At 35.2% G+C, this 12,481-nt stretch overlaps 1 protein-coding gene across 1 annotated transcript in view; it reads left to right on the forward strand.

Annotated features, from left to right (window-relative positions):
• The window catches only part of map4k6 (mitogen-activated protein kinase kinase kinase kinase 6), a 28,366-nt gene that overhangs the window by 5,618 nt on the left and 10,267 nt on the right, over window positions 1-12,481 (forward strand). The window contains exons 6-17 of the mRNA XM_079846826.1: window positions 2,320-2,367; window positions 2,569-2,611; window positions 2,719-2,791; window positions 4,234-4,365; window positions 5,417-5,479; window positions 5,563-5,644; window positions 5,744-5,854; window positions 7,902-7,977; window positions 10,980-11,038; window positions 11,412-11,458; window positions 11,710-11,748; window positions 12,421-12,454. Of these exons, the coding sequence (XP_079702952.1) occupies window positions 2,320-2,367; window positions 2,569-2,611; window positions 2,719-2,791; window positions 4,234-4,365; window positions 5,417-5,479; window positions 5,563-5,644; window positions 5,744-5,854; window positions 7,902-7,977; window positions 10,980-11,038; window positions 11,412-11,458; window positions 11,710-11,748; window positions 12,421-12,454 (807 nt within the window). The remainder of the gene's footprint in view (window positions 1-2,319; window positions 2,368-2,568; window positions 2,612-2,718; window positions 2,792-4,233; window positions 4,366-5,416; window positions 5,480-5,562; window positions 5,645-5,743; window positions 5,855-7,901; window positions 7,978-10,979; window positions 11,039-11,411; window positions 11,459-11,709; window positions 11,749-12,420; window positions 12,455-12,481) is intronic.

The following is a 12,481-nucleotide window of genomic DNA, read 5'->3' on the forward strand; positions in this document are numbered from 1 at the left end:
CAATTTTTAACTTAAATAGCAGCGACAAATGTTTAAACAGTACGGTGCTTGAATTTGGTGGTGAGTTGTTTAGCAACAGACAATCAATCTAAACAATAAACTAAACAATGCTTCCATCTTTAAATATGAATGCGCTTTGTACAGTCACAGAAACTTCCACATGCTGTGTTTAGTTTCAGCACTTAAAGACATCAAACAGTGATGACAATTGCATCAATTAAAGTGATGATGATTTGATTTATGTAGAGACATTTCTAAACCAGTTGCATGCCTACTGAATGCTATACTTGCCCAACCATTGTTATTAAATATGTATGGATATACATTTACTTAAACTTTAATAGCAATATAATATAAAATATTATCTAATTATAATAATAATATTTTTTATATTGTACATTAGAATGTTATGATGTCTAAATTGAGCTTTTTACGATTTTTAGCTTTTACTGTTTTATTTTATTTCAACAAAAAAAAAGAATATGATTTTTATATCAGCCATTTATTGGTTATTGGTCTTATCTTAGGGATGTACCGATATGAAAATTTTGGCCGATACCGATAACCGATAATTCCTTATATTTGAAAGCTGATAACCGATATATTGGCCGAAGAATCTAAATCCACGTTTTTTGGGGTTTTTTTTTTAGAGAGAGCCTGATTACAAACAAAAGTCTCACTATAAAATCCATGTCCCAAGCACACAATTATAATAATGTTCTCATTATAATTTTAATGTAGCCTATATATGATAGACTTAAAGGGATAGTTCACCCAAAAATGAAAATTCTGTCAGTAATTACTCACCCTCATGTTGTTCCAACCCCGTAAGACATTCGTTCATCTTCGGAACACAAATTAAGATATTTTTGATGAAATCTGAGAGCTGTCTCACTCCTCCAGGCTTCTAAGGGACTGAAACTTGCTGGCCCAGAAAATGTATTAAAGACATCGTTAATATAGTCCAAGTGACTCCAGTGGCTCGATCTTAAGTTTATCAAGCGACGAGAATACTTTTTGTGCGCAAAAACAAAGAAAAATAACGACTTTATTCCACTTTTCATTTCCTTTTCTCTGGGCCTCGGGTCTTTTCACGTAGTGTTTAAGCGTAGCGCGTCTGTGTTGCACGTCACCACGTAGGCTCACTATTGGCCGACGCTGGTCATGTGTGATACGTGGTGACTTGCAACACAGACGCGCTACGCTTAAACACTACGTGAAAAGACCCGAGGCCCAGAGAGAAGGAAATGAAAAGTGGAATAAAGTCGTTATTTTTGTTTGTTTTTGCGCACAAAAAGTATTCTCGTCGCTTTATAAACTTAAGATTGAGCCACTGGAGTCACTTGGACTATATTAACGATGTCTTTAATACATTTTCTGGGCCAGCAAGTTTCAGTCCCTTAGAAGCCTGGAGGAGTGATCAGCTCTCAGATTTCATCAAAAATATCTTAATTTGTGTTCCGAAGATGAACGAATGTCTTACGGGGTTGGAACAACATGAGGGTGAGTAATTACTGACAGAATTTTCATTTTTGGGTGAACTATCCCTTTAAGCTGCACATGTTGCACTTAACTGTATTTTCCTTTTTTGAAGTGATTCCAATCATATTTCAAGCAATTCAAAACCATAATGGTGTACACATCTGAAGAGTCTCAGCTGAAGGAAATAATCCATTATTTATCGGCTTTAATATATCGGCCAATTTTTATTGGGATGATAACGTTAACACTAAAAATTAACATATATCGGCCGACATCAATATGGTGGCCGATGTATCGTGCATCCCTAGTCTTATTTGTGTCGGACTGAAGTAGGGACAAATCTTTCCTTCGAAATGTGACGTAAAGCCGCGTAAAACCGGTTATCGAAAAAAAATTAAGGCGGGGATGAGGTTCTATCCATCGGTTGTTGTTTGGACAGAGGCAGATCTTATTGCGAGCCTATTTGTTGCATGGACCTTTTTATTAACTAGAGACATGAAAGTCATAAACATATTAAGGGTTATAAGTACATTGTAATTGTATGATGTACTCTGTTTATTTGGAGAAAATCTAAATAAAGTTTCTGATTGCGAGCCTGAGGTCATTAGTAAGAAAGGGGCGGGGTTTAAGCAGACTAAATGATTGGAGAAATCTGTCGTTTCACCGAAAGATACATTTTGATTTTCAAAATATGTCAATTTCAAAACATTCCTCTAAATATGCAAATAAAAGGGAAATTTCAACCTTTCTACCCAGGATTAATTACTAATCAGGGTTAAAGGTTAGTAAAGCTCATTTATGCTGTATTTTTCACAATTGTTTTCTATTTGTTTACAGGGACTACATCATCTCCATCATGCGGGAAAAATGCATAGAGACATAAAAGTAATTTTACAAATCAATAAGCCATTATTGCCTATAACCATGTTGCCATGCAGTGTGTTTGATAAACGTTAGTAGAGTTCATTATCTGTATATGAGTCTGTATATCTGTATATCTCTCTATAGCACAATGATGCATGTGAGATGATAGCTTGGGTCTGATAGCGTGGATGTGCTCATTGTGTCATTCTTGGTTGCCCACAGGGTGCCAACATTCTTTTGACAGAGCGAGGAGATGTCAAACTAGGTCAGTCAGGGCTTACCCCTGTCTCAGACACACACATGCATATATTAACTAATACTCCATAAATCTCTTAAATATGTCCTTTTGTCTCCCCTCTGTCTGTCTACCAGCGGATTTTGGAGTGGCAGCTGAGATCAACGCATCTGTTGCTAAGAGAAAGTCCTTCATCGGGACGCCGTACTGGTGAGTCACCGAGATATGCTACTTTTGTAAACAGTTCTTTTGTTTTGCGTTCAAAAGATTGGCGTTGGTAAGACTGCATTTATTTTTAGTAAAAAGTACAGTAAAAACAGTACTAGTGTGAATTTTTACTGTTTCTACTTTAAAGGGTCAGTAAGCGATTTCTGAGAATCATTGTTGAACACTGTTGATATTTGAAAACAACCCAAACAAACACACCCCTCCCTTCATTGCTCCGCCACCAAAATCACACGCAAGGCGAGTGAAAAAAAGATCTTTATCATAACAGAAGAAAAGCAAAAAAAGAACAAAAAATTAACATACAATACACAAGTATATACCAGGAAGAGTTTGTTGTTAGTCACAAGCAGCACACACTCAAAAGCAATGCTTGAGAAGAAACAACGCAACCTTGGTGTCCATTTTCACAGTCCTTCTTTGTCCAATGATATTCCTCTGCCCTTTTCTCCATTGTAATGTCTCTCAGCCATCTCTCTTTCTACAGTCTTTCTTCAAATCTCCCTCTCTCTCCTCCCCCGTCACGATTGGACACGCCCCCTACTGCTGATTGGCCACAAGTTTGTTGTGCTGCTCGGTCTGATTGACTTTACTTACTCACTTACTTCCCTTACTGCACCTTTAATTTTAAAATGTCATTTATTTCTGTAATGGCAAAGCTGAATTTTCAGCATCATTACTCCAGTCTTCAGTCACATGATCCTTCAGAAATCATTCTAATATGTTGATTTGCTGCTCAAGAAACATTGTATACATTTTAATTTACAGAATGTTCACTTACATGTAGTAGATAACTACATGGGTTAAGGTTAGGTTTAGGGTTAATACCTAGTATTACACAGTTATTATAATTTCTATAAGTTCATAGTATGAACAGGACGGTAAAATAAAATGCTACCAAAACAGTCTTGCTGCTTAATATTTTTGTGTAAACTGTGATACTTTATTTCAGCATTCTTTTTTCTTTTCAACATTATAAAAGTCTTTATTGTCACTTCTGATCAATTTAATGCATCCTCGCTGAATAAAAGTATTAATTTCTTTAAAAAAACAAAAACTTATTGTCCCCAAACTTTGGAACGGTAGTGTTTATTAAACGAATTATCGGAATATAGAATATAAAATGCATACTGATTTTTGTTTAGTGGTATTATTCTATTATTTATAATAAAATAGTTTGTGAAACAGTATGCTGTAAATATTTCAAATATTAGTGCATTGGTGTCAAATGAAACTTAATTCAGAGAGTGGATTCTAGTTTTCACCTCGGATTTATTTATGTCCTGTATATTTAATTCCCTTTTGGGTCGGCAGTTTGAAAGCAGTTTGATCACATAATGAGTCATGTTAAAAATCCCATGTCCGATTGTTTCTGGCTCATTTGTTATTTGCTTCTTTCATATATTACTTTAATGACTTTCTCTCAGGATGGCCCCAGAGGTTGCGGCAGTGGAAAGGAAAGGGGGTTATAACCAGCTGTGTGATATCTGGGCGGTGGGCATCACAGCTATTGAACTAGCAGAGCTGCAACCGCCTATGTTTGACCTACACCCTATGAGGTTTGAACACACACACACACACACACTTGTAGACCCTTCAAATCTTTTAACATCCTGTGATAGTTACACTACAAAGTACATTCCCCAATGTTAAAGGTGCGATTCCATCTGTTTTGCTAACTTCAAATCGGTTTACACAGTTTGAGCCAGGCAAACTTTGACCCCTTTGGCAAACCTGAAACTTGCTATTCCAAAAACCAACAACAAAAACAGCAATGATTAATAATGTTTTCACCTGATGCTGCAAAAAGTGATGTTAAATTGTCTAGCAGACAAAAGATGCAGCTTTTCCAACCCAACGAGGTGTCACATGAATTCGTATGATGTGAATTGTATGAAAATGTACGATTTTTAGTAAAAAGTAATCATGAAGGTCCTTCTGAGGCTTAAGCAGATCGTGCAAAAACATACAAATGAGCAGTGTTGGGGAGTAACTAGTTACATGTAATGGCGTTACGTAATTAAATTACTAAATAAATGTAACTGTAATCAGTTACTGAGAAAAATTGTGTAATTAAATTACAGTTACTTATGAAAATGTTAACGATTACAAAGGGGGCTACATCTGAATATTTTCTGTAAAAAGCTAGGATACTGTATGTTGAATAATATTAATTTGTTTGTTTTTGATGTGTACGATGCCTCCTGCCATTTAAAGGCCATATTAAAGTGATGCTATTCTGATGCTTTTGATTGGATCTCTTGTTTGAATCGCAGAATTTGCATAAATGGTTGAATTTGCCGGTTAATCCTGCCTGGTTTAAATTTTTGAAAATGATTAACAGTTGAAAACATTCGTTAGAAATTTTGAAAAGTAATCTAAAAGTAATCAAATGTAATCAGTTACATTACTTTAATAAAGTAATTGAAATAGTAACACTACTGATTACATTCTAAATTGGGTAACTTGTAATCTGTAATTGTACGAAATTGTACGAATTCACACGAATTAGCCACCAATTCACCAAAATGTAAAATACTTATGAATTGCTATGAGATTGTGTCGAACTTTTCACAGACTTTGACCGTTATTTTGTTATTATGCCCTCAGAGCTCTGATGCTGATGTCCAAGAGCAGTTTTCAGCCTCCCAAACTGAAGGACAAGAACAAATGGTATTTAATAAAAAGTATAATTTCATCTTTGCATTTTATTAAGTTTGCAAAATCAGTGAAAGCAAGTTTATTTGCGTAATTAGGTCCACGGAATTTCACAATTTCATCAAAATGGCACTCACGAAGAACCCTCGGAAAAGGCCGACAGCAGAAAAACTCCTACAGGTGCTTGTTAACCAGAACTATGTCAAAAATCATCTTTATTTTAGGGCCTGATACTGACTTTATTAGTTAGAATGACCTTTTTGTTTGTTTCTTTTTCAGCATGCTTTTGTCACGCAGCTCCTCACACGTAACCTGGTTATAGAGCTGCTGGACACAGTCAATAACCCTGATCTTCAACAGACACACACTATGGATGAGAGCGACCTCGAGGTGAATGGAGGGCAATACATTTATTTTCCTTTTAAAATGGGGAAAGTTTTTTCCAGATCTTTTTAGATTAAAGCTAAAGTGTGCTGTGTTTTCTCCGATCTATGGAAGCTTGTTTCCGCCACAGAATAAACAAGTAATAAAAACTCAGTGAGTGTTTTAGCGCAATTTTCTGACGTCATGGGATCACAACACTAAGAGATAGTAAATCTTTTCCTGGATTTTTTTTTGTGCGTTCCCGAGATTAGACCTTCCTTAACATAATGCCGAAAACCCGAAGTCTCTAGGTGGTCTGGTTGAGGAGTAGATAGAAGTGCAAGATTGGTGCGCACAGACAGAACAGAAATCATGAGTTAACAATCGCAATTTTGTCCGGTGGAAAATTGCGCTAAAAATAAAAAAGGTAATTGCGACTTTTTATCTCGCAATTCAGACTTTTTTTTATCGGAATTGCATGTTTATATCTCGCAATTCTGACTTTATAACACGCAATTGGGAGATATAAAGTCAGAATTGCATGATATAAAATCCCAATTGCGTGTTATAAAGTCAGAATTGCGAGATGTGAATTTATTTACTCTTTGCGAAGAGTTTATTTCTCGCAATTGTGTTTATATCTCGCAATTGCAAGTTTATATCTCGCAACTCTATAACACACAATTCTGACTTTATATCTCGCAATTCTGACTTTATATCTCGCAATTCTGACTTTATATCTCGCAATTTTGAGAAATAAAGTCAGAATTGCGAGATGTAAACTCGCAATTGAGAGATATAAAGTTGCAATTATCTTTTAAAATGTTTTATTCTGTGGTGGAAACAAGCTTCCATATCAATCCTAGTTCAGTGTGAGAGAAATATTAGTGATCCATTAGTAGACTGACTTTTTGAAATGTGTAAACACTGTTACTGTCGTGCTTATCATGCTGTGTTTGCTTGAACAGTCCAACATCATATTTGGGAAACATGGTGGAAATAGGGTCAATGACATAATGCTCAGTTGTTTGTCCAGATCTATTAGTTAATTAATGAATTCAAAAATACATACAAATGTAATTCATACATGGAATGACTTGAAAGCGCTTTTTCATTTTTTTTTTCATTTTGGAATTACTTTTGAGGGGCATCAAATTTAAATTTAAATTTAAAAAAAATTGTGACTTTAATTTCACAATTCTGACTTTTGTTCTCGTAATTGCAAGTAAAATGTCATAATTCTGACTTCTTTCCTCAGAATTGTGAGATTTTAAACATGCAATTGAGAGTTATAAAGTCCAGTTCTGAGAAAAAAAAAATACTTTTCTTAACTCGCAAACTCGCAATTGCGTGATATTTTATAACTCAGAATTGCAAGATATAACCTCGCAATTGCGAGAAAAAAAAGTCCGAATTGTGAGCTAAAAAGTTACAGTTAACTTTTTTATTTTTTATTCAGTGGCTGAAACAAGCTTCCATACAAAACAAATTAAACTAAAACTAAAAACTAATTCTTACTTAAAAACAATGTAGCCATTTTTAAAAAAGTAATAAAAATGACAAAAACATAACAAAATTACTAAAACTTGAATTAAAATGAAAACCAAATATAAAAAACCTAATTTAAAATATTATCAAAACTATAATAGTATATCAATGACACTAAAATAACATACACGTGTTCAAGACACAATATTATGTTTTTTTACTTGACTTGATAGTTACAAGTAATTTCGGGTCATTAAATTAAAACATTAATTTTATCAAGGTTTTTCAAAAACAAATGAAACCAATTTGAACACAAACAGTACATTTCTGAGAATGTATTTGTCATTGACCCAGGAATAATTATTTTTGCAGTTCCATTTGGTGCCACAAATGGTACAAAAATGGCACGTTTCACCTTTAAAACTCAAACTGTACGTAGACAGTAACATGGCTTTAACCTGACATGTGAAATATATGACTTTTAACATCACTTCTCTGTACAGTGCTTGTTTACTGTAAGGTAAAAGGTCTTGATGTGGTTATAGAGTTTGTGTTAGTGTTTGTATTTCTGTGTGTGTGTTTACAGACTTGCAGTGTCTTACCTGATAAGATTCATTCTCTAGCGAAAATTCCTGTTCAGAGAACTCTGTCTGAGGAGCAATGTGAGTCCTGTTCATACTTTAATACACAGTAAAACAACTAGTTTTACTAGTTAATATGTTATTGCATCCGATTGCAGATAGATCATTTTTATGTTTACATTTGTTCAAAAAAACATTTTGTGTATCTAAAAGAGAGGCCTTCACTTTGATTCAATAGTCGATTTTTGTTTTTGTTTCAGTTAATAATCAACCATTTTGTAAACTAATGGGGTTATATCATACACTTTTAGATAAATAATGTTATATTTGTACCTGAGGTCTACTTATAATATCACAGTTTCTTGTACTAAAAATGTAATTTAGTTTTTCATGAGCATTTTCTGACCCTTAAAATTAAAGGGAAGTTCTCTCAAGAATGAATATTGAGTCATCATTTATTTACCCTCATGCCACTCCAAAACTGTATGACTTTCTGTCTTCTGTCAAACATAAAAGAAGATATTTTGAGAAATGTCTCTGTTATTTTGTCCCTACAATTGAAGTAAATGAGCTCCAATGTTGTTTGGTTCCCAGCGTTCTTTAAAATATCTTATTTTATGTTCCACTGAAAGGTTTGGAATGACATGAGGTTAGAGAGTAAATGATGACAGAATTTTCATATTTGGGTAAACCATCCCTTTAAAGCAGTGGTCTCAAACCGGTTCCACGGAGGGCCTAGTGTATGCAGGTTTTCTCTTTTACCTTGAACCAAACTGATTGAGTAGGTCACTAATAGGTTAAGATCTCCCCTCACCTGGTAGTCTAGGACCTAGGTCTTAATTGGGCACTAATTGAAGGGAAAGACCAAAAACCTGCATACACTAGGCCCTCCCTGGAACCGGTTTGAGAACTCTGCTTTAAAGGGTTAGTTTACCCAAAAATGAAAAAAATTTTCATCATGACAATCCAAACCTGTATAAGACTTTCTTTAATTTTCGAAACACAAATGAAGATCTTTTGAATGACATCCTGAGAGCTTTCTGTATTTCCATTGACAGCTACACAACTACCACTTCAAAAAGTTCATAAAGAGATCGTAAAACTAATCCATATGAGTTGAGCGGTTTAGTCCAAATTTTCTGAAGAGCCACAACTGCTTAATATGATGAACAGATTGAATTTAGGCTTTTATTCAATTTTTAAACATTGATCAGCGAACATAAACAGAAGTTCAATCGAACCTGCTTGACGCGCGAGACAAACCACATTGGTTCTTGCTGAAGCTCAAACGTGCTGCGTAACACGAGAATGAACCTCATTGGTTCTTGCTGAAGCTCAAACGTGCTGCGTAACACGAGAATGAACCTCATTGGTTCTTGCTGAAGCTCAAACGTGCTGCGTAACACGAGAATGAACCTCATTGGTTCTTGCTGAAGCTCAAACGTGCTGCGTAACACGAGAATGAACCTCATTGGTTCTTGCTGAAGCTCAAACGTGCTCCGTAACACGAGAATGAACCTCATTGCTTGATCTTCCGTTTATCACAACTGATGTGTGAGTTGATGAATGTTTCTATGTGAATAAAAGCCATATATAGCGATCGTGTTTCTTCAGAAAATTTGGACTAAACCGCTCAATTCATATGGATTAATTTTACAATCTCTTTATGAACTTTTCGAAGCGACAAAATGGTAGTTGCATTGACTGTCAATGGAGGGACAGAAAGCTCTCAGATTTCATTAAAAATATCTTCATTTACGGGTTTGGAACGACATGAGGGTGAGTAAATGATGACAGAATTAAACATTTTGGGTGAACTATCCCATTAAGTGGCCATTTTTGGAATTGTGTCTTTAAGAATCCCACCCTCTTCACATGTGAAATGATTAAAGGGATACTTCACCGATTAGCATTAAGCTTTGTATCAGTAGAAACCCGGTAGTATTTTCGAATGACCGTTCTTCCCTCCCTCATGTCCCCTTGAGACGAGAGATTTCCGTATTGTGTGTCTGGGAAAAAAACTCAGATGACGCAAAAATCGTCATTTAGCGTCATCGGAGGCTTTTTTGGCCAGAGGCTAGAGACTACAGCCAGTAGTAGGAGCTCGTTCCGCATGAACCCGCCCATAGGGGGTGGGACCTCATGATAAAACGGTGTCTTTTTTAGTTTCGAGTCATCTAGTAGCCTAGTTGTATCATTTCTTCCGATACTGCCCTCTGTAACCAGTAGGCGTGGCTTGGGAGTGGCCTCATAGGGCAGTGAAGCAAGTGCATTCTGGGAGTTGTTGTCTTTCATCCACATGAGCTAAAAATACATTTTCTGGCTTTTCTCAGTCTTGAAGGCACAAAATTCTAAAATAATTTCACATTTCTACTACATAAATGACCCAATTTAAATACACATTCATCTTTCCAGTGGTGAAATATCCCTTTAACAGCACTCACAAATACACAAAACCCTACCATGGCATGTAAACATAGTCGATCATCAATGTATCCTTTTAATGTTACAAAAATGTGTCATTTTTGGAGCTCATTTTCAGTTGTTGGTCTTTTTTGGACCAAGGAATAAGGTCTCTTTTATTACAAAAGCTTTTTCTTTATATTACCCCTATAACTTCAAGTTGCATGTGCTTTTGAAACATGACATTTCAACTGTCGAGTAATATGACCGTTATGACCTCACCTCACAAGTACTAACCGGCTAATCAGGAGTGAACAAGAATGTGACATTAGTCAGTGAGACTCATTGTTGTGGTTTGGTAGATTACAGCAAGCCACGGCCACAAGCCAAGGCTAACAGGACAACAGCAGCTATTGTAACGGAGAAGCCACTCTAGAGCTATGAAAGGGCGTATTGTGTGCGCGTGTGTGTTTCTGAGTGTCTTTAGGTTCATGTCTGTGTGCATAAATGGATGAGTGTGCATCCAAATCTGCATGTTAGAAAGTCACGCAGACAATACTATAGAAAGTGACACGTTATACTCCTACCACACGGTTGTATGTGAAAGGGGAAGCATGATACAGTTGAATTCAGTGATTCCGTTTTGGCTCAAGACTGTCACTTTTTTCTCTGTTTTTCAGTTGATCATGTGAAGTTTGGGCCACCAATGAGAAAGGAGACGGATCCCTGTCCTGATCTGGTGAGATTAAACAATTGAATGAAATTGGAATTACTTTGTCCAATGTATCCAAGTAATTTGAACTGTATTTAAAGGGATAGTTCACCTAAAAATGAAAATTCAGTCAGTGTTCCCAACCTGTATGATGGGAACACAAAAGGAGAAGTTTAGAACAATGTCATCTGTCGCTCATTTCCATACAATAACAAAATGGACACAAAACATCAAACTTGAAAACATTTGTGTTACATGGAAGAAAGAAATGACATGAGGGTGCGTGTAAATGATGACAAATTTTCATTTCCCTTTAAATAAGGCTTCAGTCATATGCAAAAGAGAACATGTTACTCTACACGCTTTTTAAATTACTGATTGGTTTCTTGTTTTTCATCAGGGGGCGTGTGATGACTGGAGCTCTATCAATGCGGACAAGGACTCGCCGTGGGTTATATATATATATATATTCACTCTTGCTAGTCTAAAGTAATGGTGATAGTTGTAAATGTTGAGTCTGATGTGCTAACGCTTGTAGGTCATCCTAAAACGTTGATTGGCTGAGGGGTTTGACATCTGTCAATCACAAAAAAAAAGTCTAATGTGATGAATATAGTGTTAAATTTAGCTAAAACTGTCTTTCTCAGAAGCACGAGTTTTAAGAATTGCATTGTTTTTTTAACTTTTTTATTTTGCAGGAGTTTGTTAGAATGTGTGGAAGAGGCCTTGATGGAAAGGTAAACTGACTTTTTATATCTTGACAGACAAAACTATAAATCTATTAAAAAAAATGTAAATAAAAAACTATAGAAACTATAGAAAACTATAAATCATTATAAAGGTACACTGCAAAAAACATTCTTAATCAGATTTTTGTCTTGTTTCTCGAAAATTGCAAATCATCCTGTGTACAAAATACACATCTTCAAGATACTTTACTGTTCAATTTGTTACAAATAATGTTTTTATTGGATGAAAACAGAAAGCAGATACAATATTATCCAATAAACAATCTTTTTATAACAAAGAGAAAATAGAAATGTGTGTTTGTGGAGGTATATACGTATATATGCATATAATTATAACTATTACATTTATTTCTGTTGGGAATATTTGGTCACCTCCTTGTTAATAACTTAATTGCTTATCAGAGAAATTTCCTTTGATGATGTTTTAATCATCTGTTTATATTTTGTATTGGAAAAGAAGACAAAGATGCAATTTTGGATGTTAAAACTATAAAACAAATAGTCAGTACTGCAGTCGGTTTTGTAAAGAAAATGTTCTGTTTGTCCCTCTAAAGTTAAAATAAATCTACAACCCTTCAACCTCCTTATTGTAAATAACATAAGAAATATCACTTGCAATCAAAATTATGAAATATTAACTTTTTCCTTGCTCTTTTGCAGGAGTATGACTATAAAGAGGGGCTCTTCAGCTGCGGTAGGGAACAAAGAAATAAAAGTAGTA

The sequence above is a fragment of the Squalius cephalus genome, assembly GCF_949319135.1.
Source record: "Squalius cephalus genome assembly, chromosome: 17".
NCBI lineage: Eukaryota > Metazoa > Chordata > Actinopteri > Cypriniformes > Leuciscidae > Squalius > Squalius cephalus.